Source organism: Nothobranchius furzeri, chromosome 11 (genome assembly GCF_043380555.1).
Source record: "Nothobranchius furzeri strain GRZ-AD chromosome 11, NfurGRZ-RIMD1, whole genome shotgun sequence".
Taxonomy (NCBI): domain Eukaryota; kingdom Metazoa; phylum Chordata; class Actinopteri; order Cyprinodontiformes; family Nothobranchiidae; genus Nothobranchius; species Nothobranchius furzeri.
In genome coordinates, this window is record NC_091751.1 from 66,160,467 (window position 1) to 66,183,719 (window position 23,253).

Genomic DNA, 23,253 nt, shown 5'->3' on the forward strand with positions numbered 1-23,253 from the left:
GCTCGACTTCCCATGGTGACAGGAAGAGCAGGGGGTGTGCAGGTTGATGGAAGCTGTGGATCTGAGCATGTGGGAGGGTGGAGATAGATATGAGGGGACAAGGTTGGGAATGGCCTTATGAGGAGTAAAATTTTGTAGTCAACCCTGAATTTAATCGGTAGTTTGTAGAGACTTCTGTTGCAGACCAAAGAGGAGTGAGTTACAGTAGTCTAGGCGAGAAGAGACCAAACTGCTTACTATCATGATGGAGTGATTAGACAGAGATGGAAGCTGAAGTGAGACTGGTAGGACAGGGTGCTGTCCCGAAGTACACCAAGGCTCTTAATCTGATCTAGGCAGGTGGCAGTAGTGTTTTCTAAGAGAACTTTGCAGCTTTCCCTAGTGCTGATTTTGTGCCCGTGTGAAGCACTTCAGTTTTTGTCAGAGTTCAGCTTCAGGAAGTTGGAAGAGATCAGAGGAGAGCTTCGGACGGCAGGATTTGGACTCTTATTTCCTGATATCTGGCCGTCTCGCTTCTGATTGTTTAACAGCAAAACAGCTCTACCACATTCATGTTTCAGCTCCACACATAATACAAGTCTGGGGTTCTCCTGTGTGGTGGAGTTGCTAATGCTAACAGTTAGCTTCTACTAGCCAAGACATTCTCTGCTGCTTCCTGGAAGCTAAACCAACAACAGCCTTTCCTGTCGCGAGTCAAGATGGGTGAGTCCATGAATGTTAACCCTCTGGAGGCAGGCGTTGCAGATTTGCGTCAGTTAAAACCTACCTACCGGACTTCCGGTTGGCAAGCGATGGCGTGGGTGTGCAGTTCGCTGGCTCCCACAGGAATATCTGTTTTTATTACTCTCTTCACCTCTCCTCAATCTGTAACCCCATTGGTACTTGGGCATTAGCATCAGGAACAACATCACGAGCTTGGAAGTCATGTCTAAATCGACTAAAGGCAGCAAAAAGGACTCTGTAGCAGAAAGCTCCTCGGCAGGGGCTAATGCAGCTAACGGAGCTAGCATGCCATTGGCCGCAGCGCAAGTCTCAGAAATGCTTGATAAACTCCGAATGAAGATTGGTACTGACTTCAAATCCTCGTTTGACCATTTGGACCTCAAACTGGACAAATGGTAAATGGTAAAATGGTAAATGGCCTGTATTTGATATAGCGCCTTCTAGAGTCCTGGAACCCCCCAAGGCACTTTACAACACAATCAGTCATTCGCCCATTCACACACACATTCACACACTGGTGGTGATGAGCTACAATGTAGCTACAGCTGCCCTGGGGCACACTGACAGAGGCGAGGTTGCCGAGCACTGGCGCCACCGGTCCCTCCGACTACCACCAGCAGGCAACGTGGGTTAAGTGTCTTGCCCAAGGACACAACGACAGCGACAGACTGAGCGGGGCGAGCACTTAACTCCTGTGCCACCGTCGCCCCAAAATTCAAACCGATGTCTTAGGACACGGGCAACGCATCAAGGACCTCGAATCAAATGCCGAGGAAGTTAGCCAACGCTTAGAGCAACTCGAAACAGTGTGTGCAACTCTACAGGAAGACAACGCAATGCTGAAGTCCAAACTTTCCAACCTCGAGGGGAGAAGCAGGAGGATGAATCTATGAGTGGTTGGCTTACCCGAGTTCCTGGAAGGTCCGCAGCCAACAGCGTTTCTTTCCAGGCTTCTTGTGGAGGTTTTTGGCTACCAGATCCTATCATCTCCGCCTGAGCTGGATAGAGCCCACCGCAGCCTTGCCCCAAAACCCAGTCCAGCGGGGCGCCCGCTCCCGGTGATTATTCGTTTTCATCGTTTCCAAATTAAGGACTTGGTGTTGAGGGAGGCACGGAAGTGCGGCACGGTGGTTTACTGGGGGCACAAGCTTCGTTTCTACGAGGATTACAGCGCTGATGCCCTGAAGAAGCGGGCTGAGTATAAGAAAGTTATGGCTGAAGTCTACACCAAAGGACTGCGGCCGTCTCTTCTCTTCCCTGCGAAGCTGCGTGTCACCCTCTCGGATGGGGAGAGACAGTGGTTGCGGTCCGTTTCCGCAGCTGCCGAACTCCTTCGGTCTATGGAGGGGGAACATGGTGAGTGCATCACCGTGATCCGGCCTGGACCTTCTGAACTTCTCAGGTAATACTTGGACTTCCAACAGTCACAGTCCGATTAAAATTGCATACAAATTTTAATAATCAGTACCTGTTGAGAAAGGACCGGTGCGCTGTTTTGTTTCCTTGTATTTGTTGGCAGTTTATTATAAGATAAAATATCTTGTTGTACGTTTGACGCTCTATTTAGCCCTCAATTTTCAGCTGGGTGAAGAATAGTTGTTTATTTGTTGTGACGCAGGGAAAAGCTGGTTTAGTTTGGGAGTATATTTTTGGTATGCTGATGATGAGTAGTAGTAGCCTGGCAAGCCAGACTAAATAAATGTATTATTTAGTCTGGCCACGCTCCATTGACGGCTCTCGGTTGTGGGGCGGGTTCTACCGTTGTCTTTCAAATGATCTCCGCATTCCACTGGACAATGAATGTGACATACTCTTGTTTCACTCTGTTGCATCATCCCACCCACCAGGCATATAGAGTGCCCTGATTGGCCCACAAAGCAGATAAAGCTCTGTGATTTGTTCACTAAGCAGATAGAGCACTATGATTGGCCCACCATTATGGACCAATCACAGCTCTTTATGTGTTTGAAACCCCTCTAGAGAGCTGTGATTGGCCAGCCAGAGTCTTAGTAGGAACTGCGGAGATTCCAATGGAGCATGCCTAGACCAAACTTTGCAAAGCAAGAATTTGGTCTAGTTCACTAGGCTAGAGTAGTAGGAGAATTACAGTGGTTTCTTTTGTTTTGCAACCTGTGTTGTTTTCAGGGTTTTTTTTTTTTGGGGGGGGGGGGGGGGGGGGGTTCGTTGAGACTGCTTTTTTCTTCTTAAAATGTATTTTATTTTCTTTATGTATGTTATTTTCCTTCCCTTCCTTCCTCTTCCCTCCTGTCACTCGGGGGTACTCTAGGTACTATGATTAAAGGATCACTCTAGATGAACAGCAATCTTAACCATGTCAGTTGGAATGTAAAAGGACTGAACCACCCGGTTAAACGGAAAAGAGTCTTTTCTCGCCTTAAACAACTCAGGTCTGGGATAGTGTTTTTACAAGAAACTCATTTGCGAGATTCAGATCAGCGGTATTTGGGGAAATGCTGGTCGGGGCAGTCATTTCATTCTAATTTCAAAGTAAAGGCCAGGGGCACCACCATTCTTGTTGAACATAACATTCCCTTTGTTGCCTAAAATATTATATCAAATAAAAATGAATGCTTTATAATTGTATCAGATATTTCCTCTAAAATTAAAACCTTTTTGATTGAAAATAGGACCCCAGGCATGCCTTGTCAAACAATCTGGGAAGCATTGAAGGCCTTCCTCAGGGGCGAAATAATTTCTTTTGCTGCATTTAAATGGAGAGCTGTGGAAAAGAGACAGAAGAATATTTCAGACCAAATTCTTAATTTGGATAGACTACATGCACACTCACCATCTCCTGCATTGTATGAAGAACGATTAAAGCTACAGACTGAATTCAATATTCTTTCTTCCTGCCAGGTCAAAGGCTGTTCGATCAGAAGTAAGAGCAATTTTTATGAGCATGGTGAGAAGACCGGTAAAATTCTGGCCAATCAGCTGTGCGGTGCAAGGGCCAAAAAATCTATACGGGGCATTAGGACAGACAGCGGGGACATTGCATCTGAACGGACAGCAATCAATGACAAATTTAGAGCTTTTTACTCAAAACTAAATACATCAGATTCTACTACCTGTTTGAGCGATATGGAGAGGTTTTTTAACTCTGTGGGTATGCCTTCTCTTCTCCCAGAAACTAGACAGAATCTTGAAGCACCCATCGCCGAAGAGGAAATTAAAGCAGCTTTATCATCCATGCAGTCAGGGAAATCACCTGGCCCGGACGGGTTTTCAACTGACTTTTTAAAGAAATTTTCAGATGATCTTTCCCCCTTTTAAGTGTTTTATTTACTGGGTCTTTGGAGTCTGGGGAACTTCCCCCATCATGCTATCAGGCTTGCATTTTGGAGCGACTGTGTGTCGTCCTTTAAGGTAATATGGGATAAATGAAAAATTATCTATCAACTAGTATCTTTCAACCACCTACAACATGGCAAACTGGACGGACGCGGAGACCATGGAGCTTTTGGCCGTGTGAGCGGACGAACAGATTAGTCGCCTTTTTATGGGACTGTTCGACAGAGTGGTGAAAACACTGGCTGAGTGGGGCGTCAAGCGGGACAAAAAGCAGGTCACATCAAAGCTAAAGCTCCTGAAAGAGAAATTTCATCAGTTTGACGTGTCTTCCGTCTGACGCTGAATGCGTGACCCTGTACGTCACATGCGGGATATACACTGTCCGTGGTTCTGTAAACAAATTCCATAAAGCTTGGCAACCTTTTTCGACATTCGTCGAGAAATCCACAACTATTGTTTCCGGGTAAGCCCCCCAACCCCCCCCCCCCCCCCCTCCCTTTTTTTCTCTCGTTTTTTCTTCTTTTCCTTCTCGGGGTTGGCTGTCTGGGGTTTGTTCTTGGGGTAAAGCTTGAGAAAATTCACAGTGTTTTGAAATGTACTTGTCATGCCTATTTTTCTAAAATAAAAAAGACATGAATAAAAAAAATACCAACCTACCTGGCTACTCCACATACGTATTTCATGAGCATTTTTAACTCAGAAGTACCCCTGAAGCACTTAATTGTTTGTCCTTTTATGAAAACTTATTTTGAGCCTGAGACGGTTAAGTGACAGTGTGACGTAGATCTGGCAGGCTTTTCTAATCCTAGAGTTTCACCATCTATTTTCTATCAGAGGCTAATGCAGGAGGTAGGTGTAGGAGACTATTTTCATGTTCAGCCTGCATGAAAAAAAAGAAAAGTGACTGATTATAATCAGGAATAATAACTTCTCAGTGAAGGACCTCCAAACATTTCTATGAAGAGACTTTTCACATATGATGTCCGTGTCATGTTATCAAACTTCAACCATATACGACAGATAATAATACACTTATTATTTGTTGCTTTGATAAAAAAATACATTTTAGAGTTAAAAAATTTTTTACTAAAGGAATTAAGATAAAAACTTTGATTAAATAGTCATTTTCTAATAAAGATATCCCTAATATTCATTACTTGTTCTTAAAATGTACAAATCTGTGTGTAACTTTAATTTGTAGGTCAGTACCTGTAAACACTTGAGTTGACTGAGTTGTAGTCGGAGTTCAAACACATTTCTCTTTGCAGTCACCAAACTCTGCCACAACTCACGGTCAGATGGAGGGGCTGGGGGCGTCGGACTGGAACTACCAACCAGAGCAGTGGGCTTCTGAGTCTCTGCTTCTGGAATCAAACAACGGGACTCAAGGCTGTTCGCAGTTCAAAATAGAAAATAGTTGTTTTTTTACTGGTGATGAGGCAAATAAAAGAAATTCTCACCCAGTTGGTTGTTTTCAGAAGGATGCCTAAAAATGCACATGGACACACACACACACACACACACACACACACACACACACACACACAATTTATATAGACATTTATACAGACATAATCCATAATCTATAAAACTTTATTTACTTTATAATAAAAAAGAAAGTTTAGGTTTAAATGAAAGACTTTGTCCACTGATTAACTACAGTACTGGAAGCCATTGCAGATGTTACAGACCTGAGTTTATCTTGAAGGATGTGGGATTTCTCAGAGAGGGCATGGTGCACCAGCCCTGCTAGGCTGGCTATCTGCTCTTCCATTGCGTTCATTCTCTCACTAAAAAAATAAAGAAAACATCTTTGTTTGTCAGTAAATATTCATCATTTTTGGAATGGTGTACAATGCAATGCAAGTGACGAATTAAGTCGTCAATGGCAGTAAATGAGTTAAGGGAGAGCCCAGCCACCCTGCAGAGAAAACTAATTTCAGCCGCTTGCATCTGCAATCTCGTTCTTTCGGTCACTGCCTAAAGCTCGTGACCAAAGGTGAGGGTAGGAATGTAGATTGACCGGTACATCGAGAGCTTTACCTTCCAGCTCAGCTCTCTCTTCACCACAAGAGATCGGTACAACGCTTGCATCACTGCAGATGCAGCACCAATCCGCCAATCAATCTCACGCTCCAGCTTTCCCTCACTCGTGAACAAGACCCCGAGATATTTAAACTCCTCCACTTGAGGCAGGACCTCATCCCTGACCCGGAGAAGGCATTTCCAGTTCAATTTACCAACTTCCAATTGACTTATTGGCTATGTTTGAATCTATAAACAGACTAAGTTGGAGAGTAGTTCCTTTGATTAAATAGAAAATGATGGTTAATTAGGCAGCTTAAACTGCAAAATATGAATGAGAGCTTACCTTTGGATGATACTTCCTGTCATCTGGGTTAGGACTTGTGTCTCAGGTTGCACCAAAGGACCATCCATAAATACTGATGATGATGAGGATGACGAGCGGCTACCTCTGCTTCTGTTTGTGTTCTCCATTTGAAACACATTGCTGTCCTGTCGTGGGTAGCAGCGAATGGGAGTCATCCTCTCTGGAGACAATGGACCTGCACCTCCAATCATCTGTCCATCAAACTTTCTAATCTCACTGACTCTGTGAGGTGAAAGGGATGAGCTTGTAATTCCAAGAAGTTCAGCATCTTCATGTTTCATACTCTTCCTCCTGTATGGGGGAGAGTAGAGGAAATTACAGGTGGAAGACCAGTTTCCCAATCAGTATCTGGCAACAGGACTGGTTTTGAACAAGATTATTGGGATCTTTGCCAAATAAAAAATGCATTAAAGAATATTTTGTATTTAATGAACTGGAATACATTTACTATCCAGGCTAAATTAAGTGGCCTGAAAATTTACAAGTAAGCTAAGTCTCCATTTAACCTAATACGCAAGGCTTTGGTTTGTGGGAGAAAACCGGAGATCCAAGAGAAATCCAGTCCAAGAAAGGGGAGAACATGCTGACTGCATTCAGAAAGGCTGCAGCTGGAATTTGAACCTATGACCTTCTGGCTGTGAGGCAACAGTGGTACCATCACAAAGCCTCCTAAATAAATCAATTTCTCTATGCCTTTGATGGTCATCAACAATGTGTGAGTGTTCATCCATAAAACAAAAGCTAAGATTGAACCATATAAGTGTCATAGCATCAACAGCAAACTAACCCTATCCGTGGACCAGTCTAGAGTCCACCCTAACCCTACCTGTGGACCAGTCTACAGTCCACCCTAACCCTACCTGTGGATCAGTCTAGAGTCCACCCTAACCCTACCTGTGGACCAGTCTACAGTCCACCCTAACCCTACCTGTGGACCAGTCTAGAGTCCACCCTAACCCCAACCCTATCCATGGACCAGTCTAGAATCCACCCTAACCCCAACCCTATCCGTGGACCAGTCTAGAGTCCACCCTAACCCTACCTGTGGATCAGTCTAGAGTCCACCCTAACCCTACCTGTGGACCAGTCTACAGTCCACCCTAACCCTACCTGTGGATCAGTCTAGAGTCCACCCTAACCCTACCTGTGGACCAGTCTACAGTCCACCCTAACCCTACCTGTGGACCAGTCTAGAGTCCACCCTAACCCCAACCCTATCCGTGGACCAGTCTAGAATCCACCCTAACCCCAACCCTATCCGTGGACCAGTCTAGAGTCCACCCTAACCCTACCTGTGGATCAGTCTAGAGTCCACCCTAACCCTACCTGTGGACCAGTCTACAGTCCACCCTAACCCTACCTGTGGACCAGTCTAGAGTCCACCCTAACCCCAACCCTATCCGTGGACCAGTCTAGAATCCACCCTAACCCTACCTGTGGACCAGTCTACAGTCCACCCTAACCCTACCTGTGGACCAGTCTAGAGTCCACCCTAACCCTACCTGTGGATCAGTCTAGAGTCCACCCTAACCCTACCTGTGGATCAGTCTAGAGTCCACCCTAACCCTACCTGTGGACCAGTCTACAGTCCACCCTAACCCTACCTGTGGACCAGTCTAGAGTCCACCCTAACCCCAACCCTATCCGTGGACCAGTCTAGAATCCACCCTAACCCCAACCCTATCCGTGGACCAGTCTAGAGTCCACCCTAACCCTACCTGTGGATCAGTCTAGAGTCCACCCTAACCCTACCTGTGGACCAGTCTACAGTCCACCCTAACCCTACCTGTGGACCAGTCTAGAGTCCACCCTAACCCCAACCCTATCCGTGGACCAGTCTAGAATCCACCCTAACCCGACCTGTGGACCAGTCTACAGTCCACCCTAACCCTACCTGTGGACCAGTCTAGAGTCCACCCTAACCCTACCTGTGGATCAGTCTAGAGTCCACCCTAACCCTACCTGTGGATCAGTCTAGAGCCCACCCTAACCCCAACCCTATCCGTGGACCAGTCTAGAGTCCACCCTAACCCTACCTGTGGGCCAGTCTATAATCCACCCAAACCCCAACCCTATCTGTGGACCAGTCTAGAGTCCACCCTAACCCTACCTGTGGACCAGTCTAGAGTCCACCCTAACCCTACCTGTGGACCAGTCTAGAGTCCACCCTAACCCTATCCGTGAACCAGTCTAGAGTCCACCCTAACCCCAACCCTATCCGTGGACCAGTCTAGAGTCCACCCTAACCCCAACCCTATCCGTGGACCAGTCTAGAGTCCACCCTAACCCCAACCCTATCCGTGGACCAGTCTAGAGTCCACCCTAACCCCAACCCTATCCGTGGACCAGTCTAGAGTCCACCCTAATCTGACCTATTGACCAGTCTATAGTCTGCCCTAACCCTACCTGCAGATCAGGTAGTTTTAGGGTTAGACCACCCTAACACTACCTGTTGATCGGGCAGGGTTAGGGTTAGTCCACCCTAACACTAAACCTACCTGTGAACTAGTCTGAACCTTGTAAATAAAGCTTGATTGATTGATCTTTCTTGAAGAGAGGAAAATGTGTCACTAGATGAACTGATTTAGAAAATTTCAGGACCTCGTTTTGGGTTGTTTTTTCTTTTTGGGTTTGTTTGTTTTTTGTGTTTGTATCATAATTTATAAAGAGAAGCAGAAAGTTCACCTGTGAAGAGACTGGGTTTGGCGTTCTGTGCCTTTCCCATGACCAACTAAGGGTTTGATGGAGACTTTGTATTGTTTTAGACCACGTGGGATCCCAGGAACCCCAGAAATGGAAACATCTGAGGTAAGGATGGGCGGAGCGCTACACCGAGAGGAGGAGATCCTGACGTGACTTGCTCCTACGTTCCACTCAGAGTACCGTGGCCCTCCATCTCCATGCAACATCATTGTGGTGCTGCCAGTATCTGCCTCTGCAAACACCAAAGAGAGAAAATAAATAACATTTTACTAGTTTTATTCAGGTTGAGGTGACAGGATTTACTTAACATCTGGGTTATTAAAGGACTTACAGCTCTGCATTTTTACATCTCCTGACTTTGCTAGTTTTTGGCTTTTTGCAGTTAGATTTCACCACTGAAATTTAATAGTTATTTGGTTATGTTCGGAAAATGTATTTACTGAAAAATTTGCAGTAAACAGAACAGCCACTGTTAAGTGTAAAACATATTTATAAACATATGTGGGCAGTGGAATCTTTGAGCTTTTACAGCTGACAGAAAAAACAAACACAAGACAAACAAGCATCGGGCATCAGGCTTCTAGTTAGGATGCCTCCTGGACACCTCCCTGGTGAAGTTTTCTGGACAAGTCCAACATAAGAAGACCTAAAGAACGACCCAGGACACATTGAAGGGACTATGCCAGCTGGCCAGGGAACTAGCCTGGCCTGCCAGACTCATCCTCTGATTAATTCTTTGATTTGGGGGTGACTTGGTCTTTAAATAACAAAATAAAAACAAATACCAATTATTTGTATAATAATTTGGTCTACTTTTGATCAAAATTGATAACAGACCCGCATTTCCCGCTGTTAAAATAAGAAAAAAGTTTACTTTTCATTAAAACAGCGTTGCTTAAGGCAAAGCTGCTTTTATTTTGATAGTGGGTTACCTAATTAGCGTTTTGAGTTCATGAAGAGTCTGTGGGAAAAAATCCAATACACAGCAAATTTTACAGGTTACACACAACTATTTACAGTACCAAACTTAATGTTTCTTTATTTGTATTTGTGACATAAAAAAACTACAGTTTTTTGTTTCCACTCTGCCGTTTGGAGTATAACTGTTTAGGACATGAAGCATTATGGGCTAGCTATCCAGAGTCCACAGAAGGATGCATTAATGCATCTTCAATACAGTGGGCGGAGCAGGAGCATATCTGGGAAGTGTGAGTGAGCATGGAATGGTACTTTAGTAGTATATTGAGAAATGACCCTGGTTTCATTCATTTCATGTTCTTAAATCCGTTTTCCGTAGTCAGAGCTCTTTGGTGCGGTTGCATCATCGCTGATTCAGTCGTAATGTGAACACACTTTTTTGGGTTGACTAAATATACTGAAGTTATCTTCTGCAAAACAAGGCATGTATGTGCTCTAGTCAAAAACCAGATTTAAGGTTCCTCACCAGGTTTTACGTCTTTTCTCTGCCGGATGGAATTAGTGCTGGTTCGGGAAGCTCTGGATCTTCCAAACCCTGGCAGGTGCTCACTTGGTAGTGTGGGGCTGCCTGGTTCCACCACTCTGTTGTCTCCACGAGTCCCTCCCTCACTACAGGCTATCCGGGATGAGGAAAAGGGTGGGGTGACCCTGGGTGTAGACACTGATCCCTGTAGACTGTGTTGAGGGATGTGGCCAGATGAGGACAAACTGTGGACCGGGCTGAGGATGTCTTTGGAAATCTACCAAAACCAAACAGATGATCAGGCAGGTCTTTATTGTGCTAGGAAAGGCATTCAGGTTTGAGCATAGAAAAGCTCTGGAAGCACTTTAGGAAACTTTTTACATGCTGTCATGAAATATAAAATCCAGTAATGCCATAATTTTAAAAGGTTTAATCTATAATGACGTGAAAATACCAGACTGTCTGTTTCTGCTTCCAAGTCAGGATGAAGAGCTCTGTGGTTCCATGAAGAACACGCATCAACACCAGACACCTATCAGGTCCGCCGATATCTAATCAGCCAGTCACGTTAGCAGCTCAGTGCATTTAGACCCTGTTCACACATATTTTCTGTGGGTTGACGTCATCCACACTAAAGTGAAGGTAAATGCCACCATGAACAATCCTTTCAAAAACTCCAAACAAAGTGGAATTTTGTGAATTCCCCATTGTCAGCGTTTACTTGTGGATGTAAATAACCAGGTTTCAAGTTTCATGAAGTCACTGCCAGCGATAAAAAAGATCTGTGACCTGTTTACACTCACTAGCTTGTTTTTGCAAGTTCGGCTGCTGCTCTGTGTGGAAGAGGATGATGCTAATGGTTGTCTACCACCACCTAGCTATTCCCCATCCAAGGAATGTTCTTCGTCAAAGACGCAGACAATTTGTGAAACCACTGTCACCTACTGCATGCCTATGAATGGGCTTTGTCATGCAGGTTTTTGCTGAAAATGAGTTATGGTGGACCCAAGTTTTTCCCTAACAGTGAAAAAACGGGACAACGGTGGGATAGGAGTTAGGTGCTCATCTCATAACTGGAAGGTTGTTGGAACAAGTCCCACTCTGGCTGTTGTAGTCATTCTGTCCTTGAGCAAGACACTTAATCCCCCCTTGCCTGTAGGTGGTGGTCAGAGGGATCATGTGATCGGGGAGGGGAGAGGAGCACCACCATCCCTTGATTTAGTTAAGAACAACGATCCAGCAGCAGCAGGATCCATGAGTAGAAGATAAAACGGTTGAGGTGTGACAGGGCAGCTGTGAGTCAAGGGAGGGTCGACTCAGAGGTTTGTTCGTCTAGGGCAGCAGAGGAGGAAGCTGGACTGGAACGAGTTCAGTTTGACTTCACCAGACGTGTCTTATTGGATTGATCTTGCTCTCCATTCGCGTCTTGCATACCTCCTTGTAGTTGCTTTTGTAAAATCCTCATTTAGTCAAGCCTCATGAGTAGCAATGGGTACCGAATTTGGTACTTTTTAAGGTACCGACCGAATTCCATAGTACCGACCGAGCACTGATTCACGTCATTTGAAACGGTGCCTCGTTTCGGTACCCGTCCTTCATAACGAGAACTTGCCTAGACAGCTGCGCATGCGCAAGAGCGTTACGTCGGTCGCTGCGAGCCAGTTGTAAACAGAGCAGCATGGTAGAAAGAACTCACGCTAAAGCTTGGGTCCACTTCACTAAATGTGACGGGTAACTGGGTGATGATGAAACCAGCGACAACGATCTAAGTGAGACATCCTCATCTTAATCTGCTCCAGTAGGTAAATAAAATGTTCAAGATAATGTTAGCTTGATATGTTAGCTTCCATTGCCGCCATTGTTATCAGCTAATGGTGCGTTCGCTTTCTCCTCGGAAATTCTAACTTCCCAGTAGGAAAAATCTAATGAAAAAAGACGGTAAAAGGAATGAAGATACACAGTAAATTTAGTTCACAGTAAAGATATTTGCTTCAGTTTAATTATCAGCTTATAAAACTACAAGAACGATGTTAAAATACAAACAGTTGCATGTTATTTATCGTGATATTTATCAAATATGGTTATATATTGAAAAAAAATATGTATTTAATTATAAAAGAGAATTAAAAATATTAAACACTCAAAAGTATCGAAAATTGGTACCGTTAAGTACCGGTATCGATTCTTAGGTACTGGGAATTAGTACCGAATCGATTCAAATGTCAAAGGTACCCCTCCCTACTCATGAGTCTTTCTAGAACGGTCACACTAATTTGGCTTTTGGAGTTATGGGAGGTTGTTTCTGTTTTGTAATTTGAGTAAAACAGTTTTTACATTCTGACCCAGCTCTCTAAAAAAGTCAGATGCTGTTTTTGGAAGAATCATGAGGAAACTTTTGGTGTCACTCAAGTTTATCCATTTAAAAGCATTAAGGTGACAGGCTTGTTGCTGATTGGCTCAGACACAACTCCCAAACAGGTTAACTGGCATTGTTATACCTGCCTAACGACAGTTCACTTGTGCAGTCAGCTGGCTGTACACGGCGACGATGCTCTGCAGACATCTCCGTGGAGTCTGGCAGCTCATCGTTTTAAAAAACAGAATCAGTATTATCGTATTGGATTACTGGAGTATTTCCATCTGTACAATATTATGAAAAGGCCAATAAAATTAATGAGAAATTATTAGAGAATGTGTAACTTTTTTTCACCAAGGTCTTTTAGGCATGTCCAGCTGGCAGGAGACCCTGGGTCAACCCGGGAGGGATTATGTCTTTAGGCTGGTCCAGGAGGGTCTTTGGGTCCCACCAAAGGAGCTGGTTGAAGGTATCTGTACCTTGGGGTGCTGGGGTAGGTGCTGTCCTGTCCATCACAACCTGGACCCAGATCAGAGGATGATGAAGACAAAGTAAGTGGTCCAGGAGGGAGACCCATACATCTCTCTCTCTCTAGACACACTCTCCAGCTCCTCCTGGATCTCCCTAAGGCTTTCTCAGGCCTGAGAAGATATTCTGTTCCTGGGCCTCCTTCGAGTGGGACTAAAGATGTCAAGTACTGAAGTACAAATACTTTATTACCTTAGGCCCTGTCCACACGTAGCCGGGGATCTGCCAAAACGTAGATATTTTTCTACGTTTTGGCCTGTCATCCACACGAAAACTGAGTTTTTTCACACGAAAACGGATCTTTTTAAAAACTCCGGCCAAAGTGAAGATCTGCGTTTTCTCCGTTTTGGGTGTCTACGTGTGGACAGACAAAACCGGAGTTTTAAGGTCCACAACGTCACTTTCCGCGACAAAAAATGCTGACATCACGTGTGCGACCTGTGTTTACACTAGCCGACAGCATGGATGCCCTCAGAGCTGTGCTCGCTTTATCAATTGTCCAAGCACTTTTTGCTTGTTTGTTTTTGCAAGCGGAATTACTGCTCCTTGCAGAAGACCACAGACGAAGGACGAGGTTAAGAACGGGGAAGTACTGCCGCCTACAGGTCTGGCATGTCCTTAACAACGTATTTATCCGGGTACGTGTGGACAGTTTTTTTTTTTAAACGAGGTGGTGTGGATGCAAGTTTTTGGAGGGGCGGATATTCGTTTTTTAAAAAACCCCGGCTACGTGTGGACTAGGTCTTACTTTGGGGTATCTAAACGTCACTGGAGTAATGATCTATTAACCAACATTTTTCTTTGCAATCCTTACATTTAAAAATAGTCTGTAATAGTTGTTATTCTTCTTTTATTTTGGTTTGTCAGTGTTGAAAAAAATGGAAAGACAAAAAACTTCTCTAGTTTAATTGAACTGGTGAAATAAAAAAGTAGGATTGCAGTTGGATAATCATTTCAAACATCTACCATGGAAGACGTTTGAAAGGCTTTTATTATCTTAAAGGGGGTTATGGAAGTTTGACAGCCAAAACACGTATAGAAATAATAAATGTCTTCTTCATACATTCTCCTGCAACGCCCTGGTCCTGTAGAATGAGCCCTGGCATTTTTACTGTGATTGCCTGTTTTTCTGTAAAATCACAGAAAAAGAGAGATGCTCGGGTCGAGCAGGCTGCTTCATGCGCGTTCACACTCAGGCATCGCCCGTAGCAGTTGCTATCCGTAGCTTTAGCAGCAGAGAGAGAGGCAGTGCCACTTTGTCGCTGTTCCTAACGCCTAGTGACAAAGCTAGCTACATTTCTGAGGACCCTTAGCTACTTTCTGTAGAACTTTCTTCTAGATATTTCCTGCAAATTAGCAACAAAATAGCCATTTTCGCTCCGAACCATTCTTTAGAACGTTGTGATACAAAAGACATAACTGGTGGTATAGCTCACCTGATAAGACAACGGACTCTTGTGTGGAAGACTCGGGTTTGACTCTGGATGTGAACATAGTTTATTTAGAGTTTCTTTTACATTAATGGTATATTTTTTTTACAGTAAGATGCCCACATTTTTATTTGAGACTCGCCGAATGGCATTGAATTCACAGATAAAAAAGATGTGGGTTCAACTTTCATTTTGGAACAATTTTTCAAGCAAGGGAAGGGAATGATCTGAGCATGCAGGAGGACTGACCCATCATAAACCTTTGTCGGCTGTGCTGAAGAGAAAGGTACAGAACCAAATTATTTAATTAATTAGCTGCATGTTCTCCTGTCCTCTATCCTCCGCGCCACAAACACACACACACACACACACACACACACACACACACACACACACACACACACACACACACACACACACACACACACACACAGGACTGTCTCAGCTGTTATTTTCGTTACGGAGTGTGCACGTACAGCATGCGCGCCTCGTGCACGAGCCTACTATTGAAGCTGCCGTTACGCTTTTGGCCTGAGGGGGCAATCACGAGCATAAAAATTCAAGACTCTGTAAAGTCCCTTTAAATGTATCAGTTTCATTCCACTTCACATTGATGTGCAACTTTGTGTTGGTCGGTCACAGAAGTTTGTGTCAAAATGTGTAAAAGTTCAGGAGATACCATTACTTATGGAAGGCACTGTAAAGAATACAGGTGGGGGGCCTCACAACATCCCTCAGTGTGCCACATATGGCCCCTGGCCTTCAGTTGGACATGCGTGATCTGGAGCTTTTCCAGTCCTGGTCCGGACCCTCCTCTAAACACAAGTCCTTCGCCATAGCCTCTTTCTGCCTGTGCTGAAGCTGCTGTCCCATGGTTCCAGTCCTTTCCTCTTTACTATTCCAAGGATATTCCTGGGATTGTTCTATCAATATTATTACTGTTAAATAATTAGTTTAAAACTGTGTTAAATTGCATTTGGTGTAAAAATTAATAAAGTCATTCTTCCTGGCACTCGCAGATTACAGACGCTTCTCTTTTCACTCCCTTATCTTTTTTTCCCAAGGCGCTTTGTCCTGTCTGCCCACAGAGCATGGATTTGATAAACTGGTCATTCAATGCGATTGATACGATTTTTTCAACAATGAGAACGGAGCAGGGGGCTCCCACATGTCCACAGGGGACACACCCGGTGAGGTATATGCTGGATTCCTGGAAGGAGTGGAAGATCATATGCCTCTCCCAGCTGTCCATTGAGGATGTCGAAGACGTGTGGATGTTTGGTCTGATGATCACTGGATTTCTCCTGATTGGAGTGGGAGGATATCTGGTTTTCTGGAAATTTGGGAAGACGGGAGCGATTGGAGGGTGACCCGCACCCACGGAAAGCACCGTCCGTGTGGAGACTTCACAGACTGGGACGTTACTCGAGGTGAATCGTAAGCTGGACAATGTTCTAGCTGCGATACCGGTATTAGTGCTCAAAATGGATGTCATCTTGGAGAGGGTCACCGGACGGGATGGACAGGTTTAAAAACCCAAAATTGGCTTCACTGAAGGACTGGAAATGATCAGTTTAAAGACTGAAGGCAGAGAGAAAAATTATCTCAGCCTGACCCAAACAAAGTCTTGCTATCTGAATCTGACACCCTAGCAGCCTTGAGAGGCTACAAACTCCCACGAAGGAATGCAGACAGATGCTGTGAAAACCCGACCTACCAACCCCCCCCCCCCCCCCCCCCCCCCCGCCTTCGGATTGGTGGACTTCAGCCTGACGAGGTCATCAACCTGCAGGAGTCAATGTGCTCTGCGCTTCTCCTAAGACCTCCCTCCCACCTGTGACTGCACAGCGGCTGGGCGCCGTAGATGGCTGCTCTCGCTGGGGAAAACAGGATCCCAGCCCCCCCCCCCCACCTTCCCATTGATTGGTTGATTGATTGTTGATTGACTAACCCCCAAATTCCACTACCTCCGGTCCGGTCCGCCCCCGCCTTCCGCAGCCGCTCGCTTCCGAACTCAATTTTTACTGCTACACGCTCTACAACGGCTCCGCTCCGGTGCGGAGACCTGAGGTGGGCAAACGAGCATGCGTGGGATTTTCGACATCTTGCGATACAGTCCGAGCAATAAACGCGGAAGTTAGATCCAAACACCCGTCGTGTGGGAGAAGCATCGGCATGAACTGTTTAATCTGCCCATCATTTGTGTTGAGAGATCAGCAGTGTTTGGATCAACAAAGTGTGACTACTTTGATAGTAGAAACTGTATTTATGGCTTACTTTTGTGCATTTAAAGTTCAGCCGCCATTGATAGTTGTTAAAAGTTGTTAAACCTGTGCATATGAAACAAAAAACGCCTTTTGTTTATCGATTTATTGTGAAAAACGGAAATTGTGCTTGCTCCTTTTCCTGTTGGGCGGTTGTGATTTCTGTCCATTTACTGCGGAGGTGCTCTGGCGTCCGGCGAAAATAGGATCGATTCTATTTTTGCCGGACGCCGGAACAGAGGGCGGCGCACGGCGCCGCACTGCCGAAGCACGGCCGGAGCACGGCCGCAGTAGTGGAATTGCTCTGATTGACTACAACGGGACCGATTTTGCTCCGGCGTTCGTGTCGGAGCGGAGCGGAGGTAGTGGAATTTGGGGGTGAGATGTTGGATCTTTATTCTGGAGAACTCTACGGTATCTAAACATGTGTCAGTGGTCAGAGGACTTACCCTGGAGTCACTGGTGCCATGGTGGTTGAACACACATGCTGGGTCTTTCTGATAAGCCTTCAGACTAGAATAAGGTGTAATCTTTCTAGAAACAAAGAAAAAGAACACAGAGAAATTCTACAAGCTGACAACTTGACTTCGAACAGGACAATGTGCACCTAATGTGGGATTACAACTTTCTAAATGTTAATGCTGAAATTACATAATTCCTGCAGAAGTAAGAGGAGACGTTAGTTATGGAACCGATGAGATGAAAACGAGTACATCTGTCCTCTCCAAACCCACGCATGCCTGGGGAGGATGCCTCAGGACGTGGACACGTCCAGGACATAGACGTGGACACGTCCAGGACATAGACGTGGACACGTCTATGACATTTACTGAATCTAATTCTAACCCCGTACTACCATAGACTTACCATCGCTGGGATGTTTTTACTGTAAAACGTTAAGACACAAATGTCCCATCTAGGTCTGAACTGTCTCAGGTTTGAAACTAAAACAGATCCAAGATGGTGATAACGTTGCCCAACAGTTACACAGCAGCTGTAAATCACAGCCCTCACCATGTGGGCGGGATTAATAGTAACCAGTCAGAGAATTCATTAATGTCCACGTCCAAACAGTCAAAAAGCTAAATGCATCCACGGTAGCAGGTCATTCCCCTCATGAGCAAGGCTGACGACCGGCTGCTGCACGAGCTCTTGTTTTTGTCAGACTGACTGATGCATTCTGCATGCCTGAGTCATTCAGTGTAAACACCTGCATGAGTGATGAGGAGTGCTCGTGGAAAGAAATGAGACGCTTGTGATTGTGTTTCATTTGCACAAGAATATGAGCATAACGGTGTCTAAAGTATTGATTTTTACCACACTACTGTTACAGTCACTTCAGGTAAGTTGTGTATTTTTGTTCCTTCAGGTGATGGAAACATCATGCTAGGCAGTGGTGTGAAAAACTTTTTGCCCCCTTCCTGATTTCTTATTCTTTTGCATGTTTGTCACACAAAATGTTTCTGATCATCAAACACGTTTAACCGTTAGTCAAAGATAACACAAGTAAACACAAAATGCAGTTTTGAAATGATGGTTTTTCTTATTTAGGGAGAGAACTAAATCCAAACCTACATTGCCCTGTGTGAAAAAGTAATTGCCCCCATTGTTAAAAACCCAACTGTGGTGTTTCACACCTGAGTACAATTTCTGTAGCCACCCCCAAGCCTGATTACTGCCACACCTGTTTCAATCAAGAAATCACTTAAATACGAGCTGCCTGACACAGAGAAGTAGACCAAAAGCACCTCAAAAGCTAGACATCATGCCAAGATCCAAAGAAATTCAATAACTAATGAGAACAAAAGTCATTGAGATCTATCAGTCTGGTAAAGGTTTTAAAGCCATTTCTAAAGCTTTGGGACTCCAGCGAACCACAGTGAGAGCCATTATCCACAAATGGCAACAACATGGAACAGTGGTGGACCTTCCCAGGAGTGGGCGGCCGACCAAAATTACCCCAAGAGCGCAGAGACAACTCATCCGAGAGGTCACAGAAGACCCCAGGACAACTTCTAAAGAACTGCAGGCCTCACTTGCCTCAGTTAAGGTCAGTGTTCACGACTCCACCATAAGAAAGAAACTGGGCAAACATGGCCTGCATGGCAGATTTCCAAGACGCAAACCACTGTTAAGCAAATAGAACATCAGGGCTCGTCTCAATTTAGCTCAGAAACATCTCAATGATTGCCAAGACTTTGGGGAAAATACCTTGTGGACTGATGAGACAAAAGTTGAACTTTTTGGAAGACAAATGTCTCGTTACATCTGGCGTAGAAGTAACACAGCATTTCAGACAAAGAACATCATAACAACAGTAAAATATGGTGGTGGTAGTGTGATGGTCTGGGGTTGTTTTGCTGCTTCAGGAACTGGAAGGCTTGCTGTGATAAATGGAACCATGAATTCTACCGTCTACCAAAACATCCTGAAGGAGAATGTCCGGCCATCTGTTGGTAAGCTAACGCTGGTTTATGCTTCTCCGTCAGCTCCGCAAGGGACAGACACGCACAGATTGACAGAAGCGTTTTGCTCTCATACTTCTCCGTCTCCTGGAGAGTGTTGCAAAGCAATTGCCCGGCAGGACCACAGAGGGTGTAGCGCTGTTCTGTGGTATCCTGTCATGTATCGGTCCAAGATCGTGTGTTTATATTGTGTTTTTGTGTATATAAGAGACTTTTAACACGGACATATTTGTCTCTCATTCTCCCACCGCTTCATGCGCTCGCCACCTCTAAACCCATGTTTCCTGTCATTTCCGTCCACAAATAAAACGCTTGCTGTGCATCTTTTCACTCCTCCAGTCACGGGGGAATTAAACGTTCATGTTTTTAGAGTTTTTTCGCGAGGTATTCTTCAAGCTTCTCCGTGTCTGCCGCTTGATAAACTCGACTCTCTTTGCAATGGCGGCGCTGTAAACAACAGCGGCGTCCTGACCAATAACAAGCTTGCGTAATCCGTCTCGTTCGACGGATGTTTAAAAAAGTGGGCTCGACTCCGTACGTACTTGCGTGCCCTACGCAAGGACGGATAATGGCGTTGCGTGTCTCCGCACTGACGCAGACGAATCAGGCTTAAAGCTGAAGCCATCTTGGGTGCTGCAGCAGGACAACGACCCAAAACACACCAGCAAATCCGCCTCTGAAAGGCTGAAGAGCAACAAAATGAAGACTTTGGAGGGGCCTAGTCAAAGTCCTGACCTGAATCCTATTGAGATGCTATGGCATGACCTTAAAAAGGTGGTTCATGCTAGAAAACCCTCAAATAAAGCTGAATTACAACAAATCTGCATAGATGAGTGGGCCAAAATTCCTCCAGAGCGCTGTAAAAGACTCGTAGCAAGTTATTGCAAACGCCTGATTGCAGTTATTGCTGCTAAGGGAATCCCAACCAGTTATTAGGTTCAGGAGGCAATTACTTTTCACACAGGGCAATGTAGGTTTGGATTTTGTTCTCTCCCTAAATAATAAAAACCATCATTTCAAAACTGCATTTTGTGTTTACTTGTGTTGTCTTTGACTAACGGTTAAACAGTGTTTCCCCTAGGAATTTTTCCAGCTGTGGTGGTGGTGTTGGCAGGGGGGGGGGGGGGGGGTAATGACACGTCTCACCTTTATGTTAATATTGTTTTATTTGATGCACTCCACTTTGAACTGCACCAATCCAGCGACTGCTGCATTGTAATAACTAGTATTAAAGGTGAGTGCACCGATATTTGCACAATAATAATTTCTGTTTTAAACTCTCAGTGACACACTTTGCAGGGTGGATTTGGCATTTAATTTTTCTTGGCGTCTGGAAAAACATCTTTTGCCCCATTTATTTGACTTTCTGCCCCCTTTATTTGACTTTCTGCCCCCTTTATTTTGGTCCAAGATCATTATTGGGCTGGCCCTAATAAAAACGTTCTACACCCCTGCTTAGTAGACTTAATGAAGTATTTTTAAGCCGGTATAAAAATGACTGAAACACAAATTTACATATTTGGCATTATTGACCAATATTTTTGATTTGATTTATTTGTTAAGAACATCAAGATGCATTACAGTGAACATTATAATAAGCTGGGCGGACACTGTGCGACTTTTTCACTCGTAACACAGCTTCAGCTCAAACTGTACGACTTCCTCGCAGGGCAGATCTCACGAGCCATGTGCTCACTGTACGTCTGGTAGCAACACGTCGGACCTAAAATATGCTAAAAATAGCAGTTTTTACACAACACGTCAGACTTTTTTGTCTTGCCTGTTGTCCTTCGGGAGTGCTGCAGGAGGACACACAGGGATTTATGGGGGTTGGATGAGGAAACGAAATAAAGAAAGTAAATCTGTGTTTTGTGATCAGTTTAATTTGACGTGAACACGACAAACACGCTTTCTTGACAATCTTTGTGAGTAAAAAAACGTGTAGAAATAAAAACGAACAACGTGTGTTATTAGGGAAATAGCGGGTGAGCGGAGTTGATGCAGGATTGCGAATGCGCCGTGAGCGGTTCTGATACTTTTTGGGTCGCAGCTGCTCGCAGCGCCGCTTCAAGCCTCATGAGGAACGAGATAAATATTAAACACTCCAGAAGTCCGTGCGAGCTCACGATTGCTGATCGGTAGCTGGTCACGTGGTGTTAATCGCCTCTCGTAACCCCCTGTACACTACACGACGCTCAGCGCAAAACCCGCCCCGATCTTGTGGATTCTCGCACAAGTGGAAAATCTGCTCAAAAAAGTGAAAATGTCGCACAGTGTTGCGCCCAGCTTACTGTCTCTGTGTGTGTGTTGATGCCTGGACCGAGTTGACGGAGCTCCCGGCTGCAGTTTTGCGTGTAGGGAGGGGCGGGCGCTCTATCTGACTGGCCAATCACAGAGCTTGAAGACAGTCAGTTACCCAATGAGGATTTCATTCAGCACGATTACAGATATTTCCGAGTTTTACACTCGTTTCTTGCTCGTATTCGTCAAAAATGCTTTATCCGTACGCTCATAGCTGTAACCACCCTGCCCTGCCTCCTCCTCCTTGCTACCTGCCGGCTGTGATCACAAGCAACAACACAGAAGTTCCTGCTGCTTCTTCGGGAAACGGCGCAAAAAAAAAAAAAAGAACATCAATAAAACTTGGGATGTTGTAGGCGTGGCGGTGGGATTTCAGCCGTGGCGGGCCGCCACGGCTACGCCTATGTAAGGGAAACCCTGGTTAAATGTGTTTGATCAGAAACATTTTGTATGACAAACATGCAAAAGAATAAGAAATCAGGAAGGGGGCAAATAGTTTTTCACACCACTGTAGCATGTTTATGATGTGAGTGTTGAAGTGGCTAGGCCTACTTAGGGTTGTTTTGCACACACTCAGCACTCCTCTGGATGTAGAGACCATGGAGTTTTTATCAGATCCACTGAAGCTGAAGAACTTTCTAAGCACTCAGGAAGCTCCATCTACGTTCTCACCTAGCATCATTCAGGTTGCAGTACACATTGCGGTTGTAGTCCTTGATGCAGACGGCCATGTTGGGAGACTGTAGCATCTTGATGGTGAGCTGATGGGGGAATGCTGAGGCAAACAGAGCCCACAGCATATCCCAGCTGATGATTTCAGAAGGCATCTTGACCTGCTTCTTCTCATCTCCATACTGCAGGTACAGCACACCTGACAGGGCACACACAACCGGGGACTGTCACAGAGCCTTAACAGCCATCTAAAACCTCACAGCAGCTTTTCAGCACAGAAAAATACCAGAACGTTTTAAACTTTTGGTTTTACGTGGTCATTGTTAATTTCACTTATTGCCACATGTAGCTTACAGCCATCTGCTAACAGAAAACCTCCACCCTCTCAGCAAACAAGAGAAAAGTAACTGACCAGCACAAGTGAAAAGGTAAATAATTATATTCTGGAATGTTTACTGAGTTATGCTTTTGGTGTGTGTTATAGAAATGGGTTTAAATGTTCGCCCACAACTGGTTTCAAGTTAAAATGTTGTTTGTATTTCCTAGAAACCAAGCTACAGCTGAGGCAAATTACTCATCATCATCATCATCATCATCATCATTCATTCATCCATTTATCATGATGAAAATCAAGAAATGTACAACTCAAAGACTGAAAGGCTTTTT

The 23,253-nt window shown here is 44.8% G+C and overlaps 1 protein-coding gene across 3 annotated transcripts in view; it reads right to left on the minus strand.

The window, feature by feature from the left end:
• Positions 1-23,253, minus strand: part of kiaa1217 (KIAA1217 ortholog) — a 53,179-nt gene that overhangs the window by 22,549 nt on the left and 7,377 nt on the right. For 2 of the 3 annotated variants that reach the window (XM_015957591.3, XM_015957590.3), the window contains exons 3-10: positions 22,588-22,786; positions 17,599-17,683; positions 10,575-10,848; positions 9,113-9,362; positions 6,407-6,718; positions 5,727-5,825; positions 5,496-5,521; positions 5,245-5,399 (exon numbers count right to left, since the gene is read on the minus strand). In XM_015957591.3, the coding sequence (XP_015813077.1) occupies positions 5,245-5,399; positions 5,496-5,521; positions 5,727-5,825; positions 6,407-6,718; positions 9,113-9,362; positions 10,575-10,848; positions 17,599-17,683; positions 22,588-22,786 (1,400 nt within the window). The remainder of the gene's footprint in view (positions 1-5,244; positions 5,400-5,495; positions 5,522-5,726; positions 5,826-6,406; positions 6,719-9,112; positions 9,363-10,574; positions 10,849-17,598; positions 17,684-22,587; positions 22,787-23,253) is intronic. The other variant, XM_054745790.2, reaches the window with a different exon arrangement.